The sequence below is a fragment of the Plectropomus leopardus genome, chromosome 22, assembly GCF_026936395.1.
Source record: "Plectropomus leopardus strain MGB_pleo_1.0 chromosome 22, ASM2693639v1, whole genome shotgun sequence".
NCBI classification, from domain to species: domain Eukaryota; kingdom Metazoa; phylum Chordata; class Actinopteri; order Perciformes; family Serranidae; genus Plectropomus; species Plectropomus leopardus.
This window is the reverse complement of record NC_142197.1, coordinates 16,573,202-16,596,066: the sequence shown is the minus strand read 5'-3', so window position 1 is coordinate 16,596,066 and position 22,865 is coordinate 16,573,202. Positions and strand designations below refer to the sequence as shown.

The following is a 22,865-nucleotide window of genomic DNA, read 5'->3' as shown; positions in this document are numbered from 1 at the left end:
AGGGTGAGTGGTTTGTACTGTGTCTTTAGGACTATATAAACCATGTGGCGGCTGTTTGTGCAGTTTCACCTGCAAGAGAGCATCAGGCAGCATGACCTCCCGGCGATGGATGCTTGCATTCTGCTTTTCACTGGCCTCAGGTACCATGCAGTACTTCATTTAATCATCTGAATAGGACTTTACTCTTCTGAGCAGAAAAGGTGAAAAGAGGATATTGCAAGGTCATTTTACAACAATATGACCCCACAAAAACTACATGAACAGTGAAATGATTACAAAGCAAGATTTAAACATCTGCTGTAGTCTATTAAATTATTTTTTAGTTTTCAGGGATGCTTTCTTTCTTTCTTTATTAATTTATTTATTAGTCACATGTGGCCAACAAGTGTAAAGAATGGTGTGTATCAGTGTGATATTGAGTGTTGGAACAAAATGTTGTTTACTTCATTACTGTACTCACATATAAATTAAAGGTACTTGTACTTAAATATTTCTATTTAATGCTACTTTATACTTTTAGTACGCTACAATTTGAAAAGAAATAAAGCTCCATTTATTCCACTACTTTAATTTTATCAGGTTTAGTTACAAGTGATGCAATGTTATCAGTGGTGGATTGAGTATTCAGATCTTTTGCTTGAGTAAAAGAAACAATTCCATAATTCAGAAATAATCAGTTATAAGTAAAACTACTGCACTGATATTATTTAAGTTAAAGTGAAAAATTATTAGCATTGAAATATACTTAAAATGTGAAAAGTAAAAGTAGCCTTTATGTAGAGCAGTTGATATTATTCAATTTTAATTACTGATGCATTAATGTGAATCTTACTTTAATGTTGCTGAAAGTGGGAGATTATTTTAATTGCTTTATATATTGCTGTGTAGCTTAATCTATAATAACATATAATAAATTGGTTGATTTAGATTTTGTATTAATAATGTAGATCTGCAAAGTAACAAGTAACTAAGATAATCAAATAACTATAGAACCATAAAATGTAAAATATTTTTCTCTAAAGTGTTTTGAAGTAGAAGTGTGTAGTAAAAACAACAACAAAAACATACTGACTGTCGTAAATTAAACCACTCAGTAGTCCAGTTATATAATTATGTAATTGGTTTTAACACTCACATGAGGTATTTTTCTCAATTAGACCTAACCTTTTGATACTCTGAAGTAGAGTTAGCTAGTAATAGTTTAATTAATTGACATTTTCAATGTAGGACTTCAACTTGTAACTGAGGATTTAATATTGCACTTTTGCTAGTTTTACTTAAAAAAATTCCTAGACTCTGAATACTTTCACCACTGAGGTGCACCATCTGTGCATTACATATCTATATACAGTATATATGTTTTCTAATTGAACACTTTCTGTTTTATCAATAACATTCCTGCTATATCCAAAGTATTTGTAGTATTATAAATTATTTATGATGTTTAATGATGATTCATGTTTACTTTCACTTCAACATTGTATTTCTCCTCTAGTTTTAGGCACAGGGGAATCAGTCACAACAACAGATATTCAGAAATGTGAGTATAAGTTAATCAATGTTGGATCTTCAGTTCATTATACAGATTACTTTTTATTGATGATTGCATCTGTTACAGTATATTTACCAGTTATATTTCTTAATTTTGTACAAAGCTCGTACTGTTTTATTGTTTCTCTGTACAATTGTATTTCTCCAAAATGTATTGTTTTATTGTGTCTTTTATGAAATATTTTATTTTATATGGTTGAGTTTATCCCCTTAAATGCAGTTTATTAGTTTCTTTCTTGAACCAATAGCAAATAAATTTCCCTGCACTTTGAACTGTGTATGATTGTGTATGTGATGATTATATGTGATTTGTGAATTTTGATTAGATTTTTTTTTTGACTTGAAATATAAGTTGATCATGTAGCTTATTGTTTTTAAAACGGCAAGCCTATTCCAAAAATGCTCTATGCTATACTGCAATCAAAAAGGGAATTTACTTGTTGCAAAGTAGTTCAAAGTTGTTAAATTTCATAACTGAGTTCTCAGTTGATAATTTAAAAGATAGTATTGCTAAAGGCAAGAAAAACAGAATACATTTTGACTTACTTTTTAAAACCAAAATCCGACACAACAAAATAATGTAATTCACTGCTTTATTATTGAGTTCAGTCATGTCTTTATTGTCTATTAATCAGTGAATTGTCATCAGACACTTGCAGGACATTTGGCAGCGGGGTCATCCAGCCTTTCAACGGCTCAAGTTTCTATGTTCGGTCTAACTGCCCATTCAGCCTCACACGATTCATCCACAACCGGGTGGAAAGTGATATCACTGCACGGCGAGGTGACAATGGGCTGCTGATTGAGGTTGAGATCATCATCAACAAAGTTAGGACTGTTGTGAAGAATGGAAGCATCCTGGTGGAAAAGAAAAGGTTTGTGCAAAAGCCAACCCCTATACGGTTTCATTAACTGCAGCCGCACAGATAATCAAATAATGACTGAATCAGAGTTTCATCCAATCCCCTGAGTCTGTGTGTACTTTGATCCAAATTTCTAAACTTAGAAAAATAAATGATCGCATTTTTCAGCCACCGAGAATTACAGGAAGAGTGAGTTGTGATTAATCAGCTGTCAAGTTTTGCTAAAAGGCACAAATCGTTCACTTAAATGGCATTCATACTCAGCCAGGTGGATGATGTTTTTATGTATTCTCAATGTCATCAGTGTTAGTTGATCATTAACTTCAACTCTGCATTATGAATAGTTTGTCTCTCTAGGTCAAGTTCAATAAAAACAGAGTTTTAAAGCAAGTTGTCACATTCTTCAAGGTTGTTTACAGACTGTGTTTGGGGAAGTGGACACTGTTATACTTAACCGGGTTTTCAAATCAAAGTCGGCGAAGTGAGAAAACTAATGATCAGTCAGGAATTAAAATAAAGAGCTGTTTCACAACACGTTACTCTTAATTTTGCCTGACAAAGATTTGTTTTTGAAATTATTTTGTTTTTATTTGTATTTAAAGTCCACACTTATAACCCCTTTTCTCTGATGTGTTTTGATATCTATGTTTTTTTGTTGACAGTGTTTCCCTTCCATACGACCACACCTACCAGCATATATTTCAGTTCGGCATCTACACTAAACTGAGAAGCTCGCTGCTGCCTCTGTCTGTCACATGGCACAGTATCCCTGGAGGAATAGACACTGTGTGGGTGAGTTCACAACAAACACACATGAGAGCACACAAGCACACAAATGCACCCACACATAATGCATCATCCTGTTTTAATTTGAATGATTACATTTAGTTTGGAACTGCATAGAACTAACCTCACCACTGAAGTCTTTATTAAAAAACTTTAGGTGGAGATTGAGCAGGAGCTGAGCATCGACATGACCGGACTGTGTGGAAAACACAACGTCACAGGTACGATTCTTAAACGACTGGAAGTGATAGCAGAATTGTTGCATTACAGTTTAGCAGTAGCATTAGCAGCAATATTTTAATAGGCCTTGTAGCAGCAGTTTAAATGTCGGTGGTAGCTAAAAAAAAGTGGTTATTGGTTATGTAAAGACATTTTGACATTTAGGTCGTTACTTTTAGATAGCAGTTCACTATTTTGAAATGCTAACGCATTACTTTGCCTTACCATATTATTATTTTATTATGACATCTTAAAAAAGATGAAAACTTTTATCAATATCTTGACTGTGGCCTACCATCGTGAAGTTATGCACAACACATAGGCCTATCCAAATTTTAGGAACATTTTTCATTATTTTGAGACAATAATTCATAATTGTTCAATACAAAGTTTCTCATTATAATGACGTAAAGGATACTTTTCATTTTATCACATGCAGTAATGGTCTTCCATATTTTGCATACAGTTTACTGTAAAATAAAGTGTGTCTCTATGAAATTAGGCAACAAGCAGCAGTTGATTACGGAGAGTGTGCTTGCTGAGGACACATGTCAAACCAAAGATCCTGTCTCCGTTACAAATCTAGTAAGTCATCTGTTGAAATAACTGAGTGTTAATATTTTAAACACAGTCCAGTGGATGTTGTGATGAAACTGCATTTCAGTCTGATATTGCTACTGCTGATCTATGTATACAATATGTTTTTTTTACTTTCTGTGATCTCATTTGAAAGAGCAACAGGGTTTAAATTTAATAATGATACTGGCCCTGGAGTTATAAAGTCATGACTTTTTGAGATATCATGTAAGTTTTAAAATGTTGAATTGTAAATCTTATACATTTTTTTCAATAATGCTTGTTTTTCAGTCAACCCATTTGACTGTGGTTAACCATAAAATGAAGGCATACCCACCTCAGTTTTAACACTCTCACTCATGCAATATGTCCTAACTCCAAATGTTTCTCTGATGATATTTATAGGATTGCAGATTGTTCTTCTCCTACACCTTGGATTGTCTGCCAGCCAAGACGCTTCATTATATCCAACTCTGTGAAGAAAACATTTATAGTTATGAAAGCAGCAAGTACATTGGCTGTGCTTTCTTCAAAGAAGTTGTCCAACAGTGTGGAAACAACAGCTATATCTGGAGGCTATGGAGAGGTCTAACCAGATGTGGTAGGTGCTCATTAAAACCCCTTAACATCAATTGCCCCCCTTTTATTTAGAAGCTTTTAGTAAGGATAAGTCACCTCCATTGAAGGTATATCATGGTTACACTGAATGAAACATCAAGTCTTGTGTTAAGCAAACCACCCAGTCACCAAAAATAAAAAGGTTGGCATTGTACTTTTCTGCATACCTTGAATATATTACATTTATATGTCTTAATTGTAGTGTAGTGTAGTGTAGTGTATGGTGGATGATGGGTCACCCGTGTTAGACACCTGCTGAGATACAGACCACTGCAGACCACCATATGAAACCAACATTGCTATGTTTCCAGCAGCTTTTTAAGCACCTTATCTGGTAGTTTTAAAGCGACCTGTTTTTGTTTTTTCACCAAGATATTGTAACATTTTCTGCCCGAATAATAGCATGAAAAGCAGATGTCTTTATCCAGACATTTCTGTTTTTCTTCCAGCTGAATTTGTGACCCCCCAAAAGCGTGTATTTTAAATATGATCTTTTCCTCACAATAACCAGGATGTTTTTCTGCCTAAACCTAACCACACATTAGCCACAGCATTATAAATGTAAAGTTGAGAAGTTTACACTACATAATAACAATGCAAATCTTATGTTTCTATGGTTTGTAGAACCCTAGAATGGCAACATTTTTCAGATACATTTCCCAAAATTCAGCCTGACAAATTTTGATATTTCAGACTTTGAGGTTAACACTAGAATTTATGGTAAAGTTCTGCTGTTAAAGTTTGGCTGTGTTGTATGTGTTTGTACTAACAATGGCTAATTATTCAACTGGGCCCAATTAAAGTTTGGACACCAATTTGATGGACATTTGATTTGATTGCCTTTTTCTGTGGGTGAATGCAGAGGAACCGAGTTGTCCAGGAGACCTTGATTATGTAGAACAGGGTGTGGCCTTTGTTCCCAGCTGCTCCAGTCCGAACCCCACTTTCTCCAGCCAAGAACTCACCAGCTCCTGTGTCTGTCGAAAGGGTGAGCGCTGTCTGACTTAATGATGTAGCTCTTGACTTGTTTTATTGCTTGTTTAGCCAACCCGAGCCTGATAATTAAAGGTACACTAATTTGTGTTGCAGGTACTGTGCTGAATGATCGTGCAGATGGCTTCCAATGTGTGAGTGTGTCCAACTGTCCCTGTGTATTCGCTGGCAGGACCTACTCCACCGGAGACATACGCAGCACCAAGTGTCAGTCATGGTAAGCAGATGGAAAAGGTGTTTTGATTCTTATGCAATATCAATAAATTACAAATTTCTATTCAGGATCAAAAAATGAACTAGTTAAAGGTTTTTTTAGTCTAAGTTTTATCCTTATTTCTCTGTGCAGTATGTGTGATAGCGGGACATGGCGGTGCTCTGAAAACTCCTGCCCCACCAGATGTCTCATCGAAGGACAGTTCGTGACAACATTTGATGGCAAACAATTTGCCATCCCTGGTAAATGTACATATGTGGCTTCACAGGTGAATATTTCCCACTTCTCCAACCTTGAATCCACACCGTCTTTTTATCATACTAATTACTTTGTCATTCTTTAAGGGTCTCGGCTGGATGATAATAATCAAGTTTTCTGAAGAGGCACCCTCCCTGGATACAGTTATTCTTCAACTTTCTCAGGTGCAAACAGTCTTTGAGGATTGAATATAATATATATAATATAATATAATACATCAAACAAATGCCAAGCAACAGGAGTTCACAGCCACTGACTGTAAACGGCCTTATTTTTTAGGATTTGAAGGAAACATATGTATTCTCAAACAACATGATTAAATTCGAAGGGGAGGAGATAACTGAACTTCATCAGTCTGGTAAAACAAAAATGGACGTAATTGTTGTCTATTGCATCATTTTAGGAGTCTTGTATTATATTTTAATATTTATGTTATATTATTGTTGTTGTCTTTGTTACCTACTCACTAAATCACTTATCAACTTGTGTCACTTTTCAGATCATGCTCTTGTTTTCTGGCAGTCCTCCATGTATGTCCGTGTCCACACATCCTTTGGTATGGTGCTCCAAGTCCAGATGTCTCCTGAAATCCAGCTGTATATCAACCCACCCACAAACTACACTGGCATGATCTCAGGTTAGGACCTCGGTCTACAAACAATTCAAGAGTCAGGGTTTACTTTTGCTAAAGCCTTTATTTAAAAAAAAGATTTTTTATGAGCCCCCAAGACCAAAATAAAATCAAATAAATAAATAAAATAGTGAGTGTTAGTGTATGTTCCATTGCATTATAAAAGATGTTTCATAAAAAATTGTACTGTATTGTAAAAAATTGAAACATTTAACTGTAAAAAACGTTACCATAAAATCTGTTTTATAAAATATTGTACTGTAGTAAATTGTAGTGTAAATACCCTACTGTAAAAGAAATGTTTGATAAACAATTGTACTAGAAAAAAACTGTACTTCAAAAAATGTTCTAGCAAAAAAAATGTAAAGCGAGTTTGATTTGTTATCACAACCAGTGTGTTTTTCAGGTCTTTGTGGCAACAACAACAATGACACCACAGACGACTTTACAAGCAGCAGTGGGATCATCGAGAACTCAGCTCAACCTTTCGCTCAGTCCTGGAGTTTGGGTACCTGTGCAATGAACATACCCACCACCTGCATCAACACAGACTATGGTACCAATCAGTGATATAAATGTGCTTCTAAAATACTGGAAATATGTGGATAAATTGTCACACAAGATTTGACCTCCTGAATTCTTCTCTTTTAAGAGTAAATATAAAGGAATTAAATGTTTATATTAGAACATTGCAATTTACTGTCTCGCTTTCCCATCGATAATAGAAATAATTCAGCTACAAGAAAATTTCATTGTCTCAATGTTATTGCAGAAATATTTGCTGATGAAAAGTGTTCTGTGTTGAACGACCCAACTGGGGTATTTGCTCAGTGCCATGGTCACATATCAACTGATCACTACCACATGGTAATAAGACTTTTGCACCAAACTAAATTCTTAATAAATCTAGCAGTTAATTAACATATCATTGAGCTCCTCTTGTTAACAATGATTTTTATCTCCAGGCTTGCATTCAAAGAACATGTAACTGTCACAGGAGTCCGCAACAGTGCTTGTGCGCTGCTCTGGGCAGCTATGCTAAAGCCTGCGCCAGTCTGGGTGTTGTAATTGGTGACTGGAGGACAGCCACCAACTGCAGTGAGTTCAGTTTTGATAAATACACAACTTACTCTGTCTGCATCCTTCTACTTTATTTTTTAAAGTCAGCCAAAAAGAACCATCAGAATAACGTTCAACTTAACAACTGGTCCAAAAAGCCTAAATCAGATCAATTCTACTAGTGGCAATGTTTGAGACTGTAGTTTTTTCACTTTTGTGATAATAAGAGCATGGAATTAAAACGTTTCAGATATCAGATTGTATAAAAGTAAATATAAAGACTGTGTTACAGCTGCCAAGAATGGATATTTATTTATTTATTATTTATTATTATTTATTTCTAAGTCTGATCTAATTAGTTTGCTTAAATGTGTATGGCTAAAGAACAGGTGGCAGGAATTTTTTATTTTTTAAGAAATTTTAGGTGCTAATTTGCTGTCAGTGATAGTTACAGAGAATGTAATGTTGACATTATGCTGTGGTAAATGTTTTGGACCAGGCACAGTTTTTGTGAGGCTAGCACTGTGTTATCTGAACACACAGAATGCTTTTAGTTTGCACCTCAGCCTCTTGTGGCCAACCTGAGTATAACAACGACAAATGAATTTCACAGATGTAAAAAAAAAATTGTAAACCTAGAAAAATGATTATTGCAAAAGGTAACTAGGCAAGGTGAGGAAAATCTATTTACACATATAGAGCATATTTTAGCAACAGCTTCAGGGGCGATCTGCACAGGTGGAAGCCAAACAAACACCACACAGACTTGGTTGAAAAATGGTCATAAACGCAGAAAAAAAAAATTAGATCCGACATAGGACATGCATCACCTCATTTTTTTCTCGCTGGCCTCTTAGGGCTTCTGTTCATAAATGTATTTGAACCAGTAGAAATAAAAGTCTGTGGTATATTCAGTGTTAATCACAATGTTGTGTCGCAGCTTTGAAATGTCAGAAGAACCAAGAATTCTCCTATAACATGCAAGCCTGCAACCACACCTGCCGCTCCCTGTCTGGCCCTGACCCTCGTTGCGGGCTGGGCGATGATCCTGTGGAGGGCTGTGGCTGTCCGGAGGGAACTCACCTAAACCAGGGTCACACCTGTACCCCAAAGGCAGAGTGCCCTTGCCACTACTATGGTGGTACAACTTCCACGGGTATAGTTTTTATAGACGGACGAAAGTGGTGAGTTGATCATCTCAGTATTTAGAGCCATTTAAAACTTACAATATACTATTTATCTTAGCATTTAACTTCTGTAGCTTACTTCATTAGTGGCTGTCTGTCCTAACTAAGACTTCCCAATGCTGTTACCATGTGCTCAATTGTGTAGTCTACACCTATGATGTACACATGCTTATGTGTCTATTGCAGCTTCTGTAATTATGGAAAACTGCAGTGTTCTCAGAATTGTGGTAAATAAAAAATCTTCATAATAATATCAAAATTATACTCATCCTTCGCTCTCTCTGCTCCACTGTTTCAACTTTATTTATTCATAGTTGAAATTTACATGCAATTTTACATGCCTTTAACTCTAGTTTCTAGTTTCAGAAAAGAAAGGCTGACAAAGTGTCTATTGTGTTTTCTGTGTTTCCTGACTGTTTGCATCAGTGTGCACAGATGGGAAGGATTGTGTATTCTGCTTAGAGAACCCTGTTAACACGGCTTGGAAAACCTGCGACAGTCTCAGCAAACCAATGGTAGGTCAACAGATTAAATGTTTTTATAGAAGGCTTTTAATTATTCATGCATTATTATTCATTCTTCTTTCAAGAGCAATAGCTGCCTTGTTTGTTAGAACTGCATAATGGGAACATAACTTTTATTGTGATGGGTCAAATGTTTTCTTGAGCTCAAAGTTTTTCTTTTGGTGTAATATCCAGAGTGCCGGTGTGACCTGTGAGAGCGGCTGTTACTGCCCACATGACCAGTATGAGGATCACCGTGGCAACTGTGTTTCTCTGGACAACTGCACCTGTGTGTACAGTGGCAAAGTATACAGTGCAGGACAGCACGTCAAAACCAACTGTAAAACATGGTAACACCTGCATTAGTGCTGCATTTTTACTTGTTCATTCAAAAAGTCTTAGTTTTCCAAATAAAATAACTGTCACTCTGTCTGACAGTGTCTGTGGTCAGGGTCAGTGGCACTGCAAAGACGAGCCATGTCCTGGGAAATGTCAAGTTTATGGAAACGGACACTACCAGACCTTTGACACCAAATGGTACCGCTTTGATGGACAGTGTCAGTACACACTTGTACAGGTAAGACCAAGTATCCACCGGTAACATATTTCTTTGCAGAAGCTTTGTAGCCATGCAAGCCAAACTTTGTCTATGCTTGCACATTATTTTAAGATGGAAGCACGATGTGCTGCACAATGTGAGCTAACTCAGAAGTTGCAGCCACAAACAATATGTGAATATTGTAAAGATAAAATGTTACGCATCAGTAAACAAAGTTAAAACAGACACGTAAGAATACAAATTAAAACAATCAAGATCAACAACCAACCAGTAAGAAGTAGTAAGACATTAAAGCCATTAAAAAAGTAGCTGGCTAATAAAATATAGGACAGTTAAGTTACAAGTATGTTTCAGAAGCGTCCAAGCAATAAATTAAAAACATGCCTCGTCTATATCTGATGAAGCTGCAGTGTTTTGCTCAGAGCAGATCAAGTTGTCATGCCAACAGGCACTGAATGTGAAATAAAGATACAATGTAATTATGAGAATGGATATGTTTTTAATGACTAAAAGCTCCCACATGTCCAAGAGACATCAATGTCATTGATAACTGGACTTTAATAGTATTAATTCTGTAGGTGACAACACAACAAAGTAAGAAATAACAAAAATGAACTCAGTTATGAGTTATGAGAACTCAAATTAACAAAATCTGCAAGTCTACAAAATTGGACAAAATTTAAAAATATAGGCCATAACTTGCTATATTTTTCACAACAATATGTTTTTAACTCTGATCTCATTACTTTTAGGATGACTGTGGAAAAAGAAACGGCACCTTCTCTGTCAGAGTGGAGAGTGTACCCTGCTGTGATGAGGCACTCACTTGCTCTCGCTCCATCATCCTTGACCTGCAGGTGGATGACCTATTCTGTGATTCTCATTTTTCTTCACTGAGATGCTGAGCTATTGTTCATGTTTACTATCTCTCTTTGTCGTCATTATTCTGTAATATCCGTTCCTTTATTCCATTATGAACCAGTTAACTTTAACAATTAAATGTATTCTTATGTCATGACGTGTATCTGTGCTGCTCCAAAAGGGTAAGGTCACCCTGACACTAAGCGACATGAAGGTGACTCGACGCTACCATGAAGGCTGGACTCTGAAGGAAGACTCACTTTACTCCATACACACTGTGGGACTCTACATCATAATCTCAGTGCCAAACAGAGGGATAACTCTCATCTGGGACAAACACACTCGAATCACTATAGAGCTGCATTCACACTGGAGGGTGAGTGATGAGGATGATATAATCATTTATGTATCACTTTTCACATGATAACATCCTTACTGCTAAATGTAAGTGTAAGTGTAATTTTGAATACATTTTAAATGGACTTTTAACCATCCCTCCTGCAGAGCCGAGTGTGCGGCCTCTGTGGGAATTTTGACTCCAATGAGATGAATGACCTTCAGATAAGTGGCTCGGCAGGTAAATTGAGTTTGTCTTTTAATTTTAACTTTTGGCATGGTCAAAATAACATCAAAATCTGTTTATAGTGGTGTCCAGTCCCCTGGCATTTGGCAACAGCTGGAAATCTGCCACACCCCCTTGCTCTGATGTGACCACTGAGATATTTCCATGCGAACGCAACTCATACTGCTCAGCCTGGGCCAAGCGCCGCTGCATGATCATCACAGGGGACACATTCAAGGACTGCCACTTAAAGGTCTGTAGTTTAAACATTTGATATGTCACACCAGGGTCAGAGGTTGGACTCTTGTGCAGATCTTTAACTGCTGTACATTTGGGAATTTCTTATCCAAATCTATTGCAGTATGAAACTACAGTAACAGTAACAGACCTTCAAAGAAAGCACTTGTTAAGAAAGGCTCTGCTCTGGATGTTCTAAAATCTGCAGGTGGATCCAGAGCCCTACTATCATGCCTGTGTGCAGGAGTCCTGCTCCTGTGAGTTTGAAGGGAAGTTCCTGGGCTTCTGCACAGCTGTGGCAGCCTACGCAGAGGCCTGCAGCGACCAGGATGCATGTATTAAATGGAGAACACCTGATTTGTGTCGTAAGTTGACACCCCTTTTTTTCCCACCAAGATTAGTACGATCTTAACTCTAACTTCAGACTTATCTTTTTCAAATGGTTATTCATGAGGTAATTGTGATTTAATATTTTGTAATAACTTGTCAGTTGAGTCCTCTTGATTGTCATAACAGGAGATATTTTCACAAAAATCACCTTTTTTTACTTGGCCATGCTTATTGCCCCGAATGTGCATCATATCTTATTTACGTTTGCTTTCTTCCCAAAAAGCTGAATTATATGGCATATACATTACAGGCATTTCAGCATTTCACATATTTTAGACAATGTAATGTTTTATCAATATTTAAGGATTTCTTTGTCATTGTGCAAAGGACTGACACTGTAAGACACAAAATCATCAATCCATATAGCCAACAATTCATTATGATAAGTGCATCATTCTTTATTGGATGTTTAAAAAACATAAATCACAACTTGGTTTGTAAGAATGTAACATAGAGAAATTTTTACCTTAGCGGTCTACTGTGACTACTACAATGAGCAAGGCCAGTGTAGCTGGCACTATGAAGCCTGTGGTGAGATGCTTACCTGCGGCAAAGACAACACTGTAACTCACAAGTTAGAGGGTAAGTTGAACTTGTTTCTTAATAATTGGTTGAAACTTTACTTTTATTGGTTGTTACTTAGCTTGTATAATTCTCTCCGTAGAATAGCATTTGATTACAATTCTCACAATTTTGATTTGAGTAAAAGTAAAAGTGTTTTTTCAAGTAAATGCTTTCAAATCTTTAAATTTTTATACATAAAATAAACAATATGTTTATTGTTGGAAAAAGGCTGCTACCCCAGATGTTCAAAGGAGACACCATACTATGATGAAAATACTGGAGAATGCACTGAATTGAGAAACTGCACCTGTTATTTTAATGACACAACCATTCAGCCTGGAGCAGTGATGAAGATACAGTCCACTGAGTGGTAAGCTGGGCTTTTCTTAAAATATATACAGCGTGTCTAAATATGTACATTTTCGGGGTAACCTTAATTTGAAAAATATTTTTGGGGAAGAATACCTTGACAGCTGATTACTTCTGTCTGTCTTATACTGACCTTATCAGCCTCTGTGAAAATGGAAGAGTGAACTGTCGTAAGTATGAATTATTTTCATGTAACACTACATTTATATTTAAAAATATGAGTTTTGTGGCAATAAGCTTTTTGAATGTTTTAGATTGCAGTATATGTGCCTTCACATACCTCAATTTCACCTCTGCTCCAACAGTGCCTCCAACACCTGCACCAACCGCTGTGTCTGCCACCACTCCTACATTAGCCACTCCCACCAAAACTGCCTGGACTAACACTGAAACAACTATCTTTTCTACCACCACTACACCAAAAACAGTTATTGTGTCGACGGCTGAAACTTCAACAACGCCCACCACCACCTCTACACCATTGACAACAGTTGCCTCAACTACCGCTGAAACATTGTCAACAATGCAACCCACCGTATCTACATTGATGACGACCATTACCAATGCCTCGACTACTACTGTACTTTCCAGTACCTCTACACCAACAACTACGTCTTATGGAGTGAATTATGAATCTACGACGATGCCACCAGCAACAAAGACCACCGAGATTTCCACGAGTGAGGGAATCACTAATTTAACATCTACCACTGAACCAACAACCTATGAAGAATCAGGCACAACAATGACAACAGAAACACACCACACCTACTATACAGTAGTGACTGGCCCACCAGAGACAACATATGGTGTGTCAACAGATGAGCAAGTAACAAACTCCACAACTACTGGTAGGTGCCATGTACTTGTTCTGCATGTTACTCTGTTTTCAGTTATCCTAGCAATCTGTTAAATTACCTTAACGGTTTTGTATGATCACTGTGTTCTTTTGTATTAGTACAACCACCAGTGTGCAAGTGTACAGACCCTAAGAGGAAACAAAGCTGGAACTGCGGTGAGACGTGGATGGAGGACTGCTTCCATAAGAGGTGTATAGAGGGGAAGATAGAGCTGACTGCGGTGGTTTGTCCAAAGTCAGCAATTCCAAAATGCCCCAGAAACCAGGTCAAAAAAGTCTTGGATGGATGCTGTGAAACATGGAAGTGTGACTGTAAGTGCCTCTTTGTCTATCGTGGCCACTGCTCTTATTAGCCCTCATTTAAACCTCCTGTTTTTTTTTCTTTTTTGTTTAATATTTGCCTCTACATATCTATCTCTGTTTGCTATTTGGTGTGTTTAGGCAGGGTGTTTTATTTATTTATGAGTACAAAGTGCTGCTCTTAATACCAGCATCAAGTAATCTTGCCTTGAATCAGTTTGTATTGGCACATCTGTCCTTCTAATGCCACACTAACAGCTCTGTGAGGCTGCATTAAGGGAACACTGGTGCTTTGGCATAAATGCAGCATGCTAACATGCTCACACTGGCAAAGTTAACATACCGACATTCAGCGGTCGCTTTTTTTCTATGGTCCCCATCTTTGTTTAGTGTGCTAACTTTTGCTTATTAGCTCTTAACACAAAGCACAGCTGAGGCTGATGGGAATGTTGTCAGTGTTAAGGGTCACAATGTGATGTATCTGACAAATGTTAAATTTGACCTGATGATGGTGCTAGCGGAAAAGTTGAAGTACCACCAAGGTTAATAAATCAATCCTGTGGGGGCCATGAATGTCTGTACATATGGATGATGCATCTCCACTTCCTCCAGCTGTACAAAAATGAAGCCAAATATCGCAGTCTGACCAATCACGAGCAGTACCATTGACTGTGAGCACACCAACTGACAAACCAGCCTTCAGACATGATGTTAAACCCCCTTTTTATAGCATCAAATAAGTCATTAAAACCAAAGTTATCAGAAAACGAATACCTGAACAAACATAAGGTTGAACTATTTAGCGTACTGAGTTTTTTGTTTGGCTTATGTCCCATTCACTAAGGGGTGGGCTTTATGACTTATGATGGAGCAAGCCATCAGGGGGCAATCAAAAATTTTTGGCCTCACTTTTGGGTAGCTTTCATGCTGTTCACCTTTATATACAGTGTATGGTCTGTACCAAGTGGAAATCTCCATATTTTAAAGGTAAAGCCATCCCCCAGAGATCCTTAAACCTGCATTCTGTTCTAATGGCCAGCAGGTGGCAACTCCAAAGGTTGCAAAAAGATGCCTGTTTGTATATGTATATATATATAAGATGCCTGTGTTTATTTATTACCGTGGTAAATATTTTCCTAATGAGTTTATGGTCTCAATTGCTAATTTCAAGTCTTCTTCAACGCAGCATTACGTTTATTTAGTGAACTAATTATGGTCCAATTTAGAGTAAAATAAATAAAAAAGCAAGGTTTGCTTTAGGGCAGGGCCTTTTTGCGATTGAAGTTATTTCCACGGTGGTGTTCTCTGGTTCGCAATCGGATCCACCCCTCACTGCTCAATTACTCCACCCTCTCAAATCTGGTCTCAACTAAGATGATGACAGCCAAAATACCAAAACTGAGGCCTCAAAATGGTTGTCAACAAACCAGTGGGTGACATCATGGTGGCTACATCCATTTCTTTTATACAGTCTGTGGTCTGTAGTAAATGGCAATCCATACAGTAGTTGTTGAGATACTTTAGTCTCGACTAAATCGGTGAATTAACCAACTGACAATGCTATTCTTACAGCCATGCTGTTGACATTATTTTTTTAAGTACATTTGTCTGTTTCTGTCCGTATCTACTAAAAATCACCTCTTACCATCTTATCCCTAGGTCGCTGTGATCTATATGGGGATCCTCACTACATCTCTTTCCAAGGTGCCACTTTTGATTTCCTTGATGATTGCACCTACATCCTGGTGGAGGAGAGGTCACCGCGTCATCATCTGTTTATTGCTGTGGACAACTTCTTCTGTGTGCCAGGCCTTGAAGGCTCTTGTGCTAAAGGGATCATCCTGAAATATAAGAACAGTATAGCTACTCTCACTATCATTCCAGATTTGTTTACAGTACAGGTAGGATATCACACAGCTTTGTTCAATATATGTCATATCACATTGCATCCTTATACTGTATATTGGACATTTGGCTATAATTTCAAAGATGCACATATTTGAGGCTACCATACTTTGTTGAAAGAATCAGACAGTTGGTTTAATACTGATCTAATCTGCTGTAGGCCACTCTGAACAACATGACCATACAGCCACCATATGAGGAGCATGGGTGGAGGTTTGAGACTACGGGGTACATAGTATCAATCTACCTCCCTGAGATCCGCTCCTATGTCTCCCTCAGTCCGTCTTACACTCTGGTGGTCAGTCTGGCCATGGAGTACTTCCTCAACAACACCCAGGGACAATGTGGTGGGTAATAGATTGAAAGTGATGGTCCAGTGCATACTTTATATCCATTTGAACATTGTGTTAGTGTTTGTAGAGTGGATTTCAGGTAATGCAAAGGCTTAATCTTGTCTGTCAACCTTATAACAGTAGCCAATATGTTGCTAAATAAACTTGTTGGCTAACAAAGCCTGACAGTGTGTTTAGCCTGAAGCTGCCTTAAACAATTTCTGATCACTAGAGGGCAGAAAGAAACAACAAAGAAACTTGTTTATAAACCAGTTTGCCTGTTCACATCTCACCAGCCTCTTTCTGTTTTTAGAAAGCGTAAACGCTGCTTGTTTGAGGTTGTTTGCGAGAAGCTGCAACCTCAGGAGCAGAAATAATCAGCATGAATGTGCCAAAAATTGCAGTTCCTCTAAAGACCACTTGAGGCTGTTTCCAAAAGCAAGTCAAGCACAAATAAACATGTTTACAGCCTGGTACAAAAAATATTTAGTTGTCTACATTGTCTTTAGCTATTTGTGTTTATGACAACTGTATGTGGGGGGTCAATTTTTATATAACTCATCAATTTACATATTATTAAGGCTTAAAGTCACACATAGTTAAGAGCCTATGTAACATTTATACATATGTATATTATAAATCAAATTGCCTGTCTTTGCTGAGCTCACCTCTCATCTTCTCTCCAGGTGTATGTGGTGGTGGATCATGTATCCGTAGAGGAGGGCAGATTGAGGATGACAGCTGCTGTGATAAGACGGCCTATGACTGGGTGTACCCCGACCCGCTGAAGCCAAACTGTGCTTCTGCACCAAGGGACGTACCTTGTCACTCACCTTCTACAGGACCTCCAAGCACACCCCCTTCCACCCCCTGCCCTGTGAGCGCGTTATGTGAGCTGCTACACCACCCGTATGTTCCACACACTGACACACTCACGTAATCGGGACTTGAAAGTTGAAATGTGAATTGTGAACTGTCATGACAGTGCTTTTTCTTGAGAAGAAAACAAACCAAACCAAAACACTACAACTGTGACTAATGAAGATGCATAGCAACAACCACCCAGTCACCTCATATACTTTAGCCACTAATTTACTTGCAATCACTCATAACACCTTACAAGTTTTGTCTTTCTCATTACTTTTTATTTTAGTTTTTGTTTTAATTTTTAATAATTGTTTTCAATTTCACTTTAGTTATTTTAAGGGATTTTACTTTTTTAATTAATATGGCTGGTAAATGAGAAGGACAAGATGCAAAAAGTTCAAAATAGGTATTGCATTACAAATACAACACTTAGTGAGGGTAATTTTCTCACAGTCATGTGGCCAGCAAATTCCTGCACATTACCACAAAGAACCACCCAAAAAAACATGTACTTGTTTTCTTACTTTTCTAAGTAGTTTATTTAACTTTAATGGCTTTAATTGCTTGGCTGTTTCTTTGCATATATTTTGAGTTGTATTTTAAGTATACTAGTGTTTAATTATTGTCTAAAAATCATATCCATTGTTTCCTCAGGGTCTTTTCAAATTGCAGTGTGGATCTGAACATTACAAAGAGGAACTGTGAGTTTGATTCATGCAGGAATGGTCCTTGCTCTTCACTAGAGCAAGCTGCTAAGGAGTGCAAGAAGACTGGTGTTTGCATCGACTGGAGAGGACTGACTAATGGAATCTGTAGTGCGTATCCTCCATCCTTTTTTTACACTATGTAAAGCAACGCCAGTCAGACTACAGACTTAAAATATTTGCACACATGGACCTGGATGTGACGGTGTTTTTATTCAAAATGTCAATGATAAATTCTTCCTAAAACGGATACTTATTGTTGTCCTGGTTCATGTTTTAGGTATACCATGTCCAAAAGGGTTGGTTTACAGAGAATGTCATGACAAGCTGGATGACTTCTGCTATGGAGGGTTTGTAAAATAAAGCTGTTATTATTTTTATTTCTTAAGTTTAACATCCTTGTTGTGTCATTTGTTTCTCACTTTATGAAATCCAAAATGTTTCCTGTGTGGCTGTGCAGAGCACTTCATCAAGGAGCCTTGCTTGAGAACAGTGGGGAAGGCTGTTTTTGTCCCAGTGGCCACTTCAGGGCAGGAAATCACTCGCACATCTGTGTGTCTGAATGTGACTGTGAGTAGCATGGCCTATGAGGCTGACACTAACACCTACAAGATGTAGTCATAACAAACTCGTTCAGATCCCCCAACCGTTCCACTGGACCTTTTTAGGAGGTCTGATCTGTGATTACTGTCATTTGACGACACCCAAATGTGAACACTAGTGTGACTGAGCGTCTCTACACCAATCGCAGTGTTCCACATCATATAAAGTGGACTGCATTTGAGCCACACCGCCTTTTTCAGCAAGCTTGGCTGACTTTGAGGCAAGGAGGAGGTGCAAGGCATGTTTTAATCCATTAGTCATATTGTTAAAGAATTTTCAGTGTTTTTGTTAAAGTGGTTAAATTGTGTTTAAAATAAATGTGATGTTATATTACTTTAACTTGTTAAAAAAAATAAAATGAGAGATTTTTAGCTTTTACCTAGGTTTAAAAAACAAAAAAAAATCTGTCCGTTGGAATGGACAGAGGATTTTAATGTCACTGAAATTGAAAGGGGAAGTACTGTTCTCATTTCTTTAAACTTTTCTGTTTTGTCTTTCTAATGATGCAATCAGCCTGTAATGCCTCACAGAATATTCATCTCAGGAGCTTTAGGATATAGTGTTTTCTGGAGATTCTTCAGAAATATATTTTTAAAAAATGCAATACAAACTCTATAGAGTGTCCCAGGGATGTCGTTTTATGTAGGCTGATGTGGAAGTGAGCATTGCCTTGGTTCCCTCAGCTTAAAGACAAGGGAACGAGAGGTTCTAAAATGTCAACTCATTTACAGGATTTAGGACTCATTACTGGAGCACATTACATGCAATATGCTTTAAAGCATCACTTTATTTATTGATATGACTTAACCATTCATTAAAAATTAATTCTCATGGTTTTTTTTGCTTTTTTAAAAATGTCTGTTAAAACTATCTGTTGTCATTTTTACTATGAAGTGTTTTCTGTGTTGGGATTGGAAACAGAAAGAAATAATACATAATTAAGTATTTGTATAGTAATGTAGTAATGTATGTAATAAACAATGCCAGTGATTTATTAGTGTGTTTAGAGTGGAAATCCAAAATTACAATATTTTTTGTGTGTTTGGGACATAATTTGGTTCTAAATGGTGTGTGTTTTCCTTCAGATTGTAAAGGACCGCATGGTGAACCCAAACTGGTGAGTACCTTTGTTTCATCTGTATGAAAATACTAATATCTCTGACTCTAGATTGGATCTTAAAATGCAACATATTTTTATGTCTTTCCTCCAGCCTGGTGAGATGTGGCTGTCCGGCTGTGACCTGTGTACATGCAACAACCAGACTCGCACAGAGGTGTGTTCTCCTAAACCTCCTGAGCCAGCGCCACTCTGTGGCCCCAATGCTGTACTGGTAAACACCTCCTGCTGCGGTGATCAGATTTGTGGTAAGTGCTGGTGTGTCTCAAGATTTTCAAGTGATGGTTTCATCCCAGAGACCTTCCGTTCACATAAATACTAAAACATATAAAACACTTTGTTATTTTTCAGTTGAGAAGACATGCAGTTATCAAGGAGAAACATACAAGGTATGTAGTGTCTAATCTCACTCTCCGTGTATGAAAAAGAAAAGTGCTTTCTCTTAGAAATAAAATGCATTCCAGATTGAAATGTATCATTGTGCTGCTTAGTGTCTTTTGGTGATATCTATCTCTGTGTGTAGGTGGGAGACAAATGGACAGATGTCGCCCATCCCTGCGTGTCATATAACTGCAGCAAAGATGGTATTCAGACTGAGACTAGAGTCTGTCCCACAGAAGACTCTCAGGAGGTACTACACATGCCCTGCTTTGTTCTTTGAACTTTTGGTCTTCTTCTACAGTAACAATATTTCAGTGCACTACCTACAAGCTAAAAAATGTTTTATAATAAAAATATATCATTATTATACATAGGCATAGATTTCAGGGGACACGTTTTCCTCAGTGTTTAAAATGTGTGCATTTGCCCCCTTCAATTAAAACATGAGCAGAAGACTCTTATTTTGCCAAATGTCTAGAAATACTGGATGTACATGCATAGCCTTGTAACGTACTTTGCTAATAGGTGCCTAGGTGGAATGACAGTGTTAATTAAATAAAAGGTGCTTTCAACATGAACATGAGATATTTTTTGTGCAATGTGAGATTAGAAAAAAGTTTATAGGCTCTCAGTCTTGCCACCGTTTGAACTTCAAGCAGGAAGTACCAGGCAGAGAGAAAAAAGTTTTAAACATGAGCAGAAATCTTGCGGAAAAACATGTGAGTCATTAGAGATTTATTAAGAATAATGAATGTATCATTTACGTGAATGATGCCACATGCAGTTACAGCAAGGTCACTTCCTCCTATTTGAAAGCAATACAGAATGCCAGAGATACTTGATGCATTATATTCCATTATATTTTAATATTTTAAATACAACCTGTCACCTGAGTTTTGTGCTTTCTTTTCCACTTTTCCATAAAATGAGATTTGCACTGTAAATTGGTGCATAAAAAAATCACCAGAATGCAGGAAACAAAATGAATGGTTGTCGCTCAAAATTTACTGTTTAAAGGAATATCCACCTTTTTGAAATGGAATCTACGTCCTCTTAAGATGTTTAAGGAGACTAGCTTTTATTGGGGAAAAAGTTGCAGAAAGGAAGCATTTTTATTCCTACAAGGCTTCATTTTGAAAGAAAAAATAGCTAACAAAGTCACAGGGGATTATTTTAATTCACTAGCTGATACACTGGAAGCAGGACATATTAAACAGCTTAAAACAAAATTAAACAGCAAACATTTAACCTTGAGTTTTTGTGATTTTTCTTTCACCAGGGAGACAGAGTTTGGGATGACCATCACTGCTGCTATTCATGTCAGTTGAGTCAAAATCACCATTAACAATTGCTTTACTTTGACACATTGACTTAAAAACTGTTTCACATTCGTTTCAGTGTGTAGTTTGAAAGTCTTGTATCAACAATTTAACCATCAAAAGTTAAAAATGTGGGACTTTCATGCATTCAAAACTTGATAAAGAAGCAAAAATATTGTCACATTTTGTAGAGATTTCGCTCCCACTCATCATGCAGCCTTTTTCTGACTTCAGGTAACCAGAGCTGTGCTCCCAAAATGAGCAGAGTTAGCATCACTGTAGACAACTGTACCACCGACATGCAAATGCCTGTGTGTCAGGGCCAGTGTGAGTCTCAGCACAGGTGAGAAGAAACACACTATCACTCATTATCAATACCAATAATTGTAACAAGGCAAGTCAGCACATTTTTAGGTTATTAGTTTTCATGTTGAGGACTTTCTTTTTTTTTTTTTTTTTCAAATAAATTTTGTTGAATTATCACACATCTTCCTCTGTCTGTCCCAATTTCTCTCTCCTGTCTTTCTTCCCTCCGTCCTCTCCCACTCTGCCCTTTGACCTTATGTTCCTCGGCTCACCACAACAGCGTGGTGTTGCGTGGTGACCTGCAGGTGGAGCAGAAGAGCAGATGCTGTCTGGAGCAAAGCTCACAGAAGAGAACAGTGACCCTGCTGTGCGCCGACCACACCACCAGACACTACGTCTACAGGCATATCACCAGCTGTGAGTGCACACCCTGCAGCCCGAATTGGTTAGTAATGGATTAAATTTAGCTGGGATTATGTAATCAACCACGAAAAATAAGTAACTATAATCAGACCAGGTTGAAAAAAATGTTTAAATTTAAAATTAAAAAAATGTTTAATTGTAGTTACATTGTCAATGATTACTTGATTACATTTTTAATAATGTCTTTAAAATAATGAAATTTTGTCATGATCACCGACTCTTCCATGTAACCTTTGATTAAAAAACAGCAGCAACAGTAGAAGTTTCTGATAGGACTAATTTGTAAGGGTAGTTTGATTTGACTGAACTTGAAAAATGCATTTTATTTGCATTTTTAAAAAAATGTGATGTTTAAAGATGGAAATCTCACATTTTTGTGGCTGCATCCATTTTTTTACTATAAAGTGCAATATATATATAATTTCAATATATAGTTTGATTTTTAAATCATCCAGAGGCATTCCGATTAGATTACAAGTTGTTTTTGTAATCCAAAAGATTAGATTACTAGTTACAAAAAATGCTATCTAAATTTTATTCATTAACTGATTGTATGGGTAATATCAATAGAAGTAAGCAAGAAAATACATATTTTGTACTTTAAGTGAAGTTTTTTAACTGTATGTTAGCAAAAATCTCTGCCACTGGTACTATGAAAAATATGAAATACACAGGTATGAAACAGCTGATGATGACTCTATTGTTCTGAGTATTTCTACTGAATTTCTTAAACACTCTAACAAATCTGA

The 22,865-nt window shown here is 37.1% G+C and overlaps 1 protein-coding gene across 1 annotated transcript; it reads left to right on the top strand.

Moving 5' to 3' along the window:
* On the top strand, positions 1 to 22,803 carry muc5e (mucin 5e). The gene is made up of 44 exons (XM_042511668.2): positions 1 to 140; positions 1,496 to 1,540; positions 2,201 to 2,426; positions 3,077 to 3,206; positions 3,358 to 3,421; positions 3,922 to 4,004; positions 4,401 to 4,596; positions 5,476 to 5,601; positions 5,703 to 5,823; positions 5,953 to 6,088; positions 6,165 to 6,242; positions 6,358 to 6,436; positions 6,578 to 6,715; positions 7,116 to 7,265; positions 7,482 to 7,576; positions 7,675 to 7,807; positions 8,709 to 8,952; positions 9,142 to 9,182; positions 9,382 to 9,470; positions 9,654 to 9,808; positions 9,897 to 10,035; positions 10,770 to 10,874; positions 11,060 to 11,254; positions 11,383 to 11,455; positions 11,524 to 11,693; positions 11,886 to 12,042; positions 12,539 to 12,649; positions 12,860 to 13,001; positions 13,142 to 13,170; positions 13,306 to 13,851; positions 13,959 to 14,171; positions 15,819 to 16,060; positions 16,225 to 16,411; positions 17,083 to 17,305; positions 17,918 to 18,078; positions 18,248 to 18,317; positions 18,428 to 18,537; positions 19,656 to 19,687; positions 19,782 to 19,935; positions 20,039 to 20,076; positions 20,211 to 20,318; positions 21,348 to 21,387; positions 21,622 to 21,730; positions 21,974 to 22,803. The coding sequence occupies exons 1-44, from the start codon at positions 92 to 94 to the stop codon at positions 22,152 to 22,154; spliced, it is 5,913 nt and encodes a 1,970-aa protein (XP_042367602.2). The 5' UTR covers positions 1 to 91; the 3' UTR covers positions 22,155 to 22,803.
* The last annotated feature ends 62 nt before the right edge of the window (positions 22,804 to 22,865 follow it).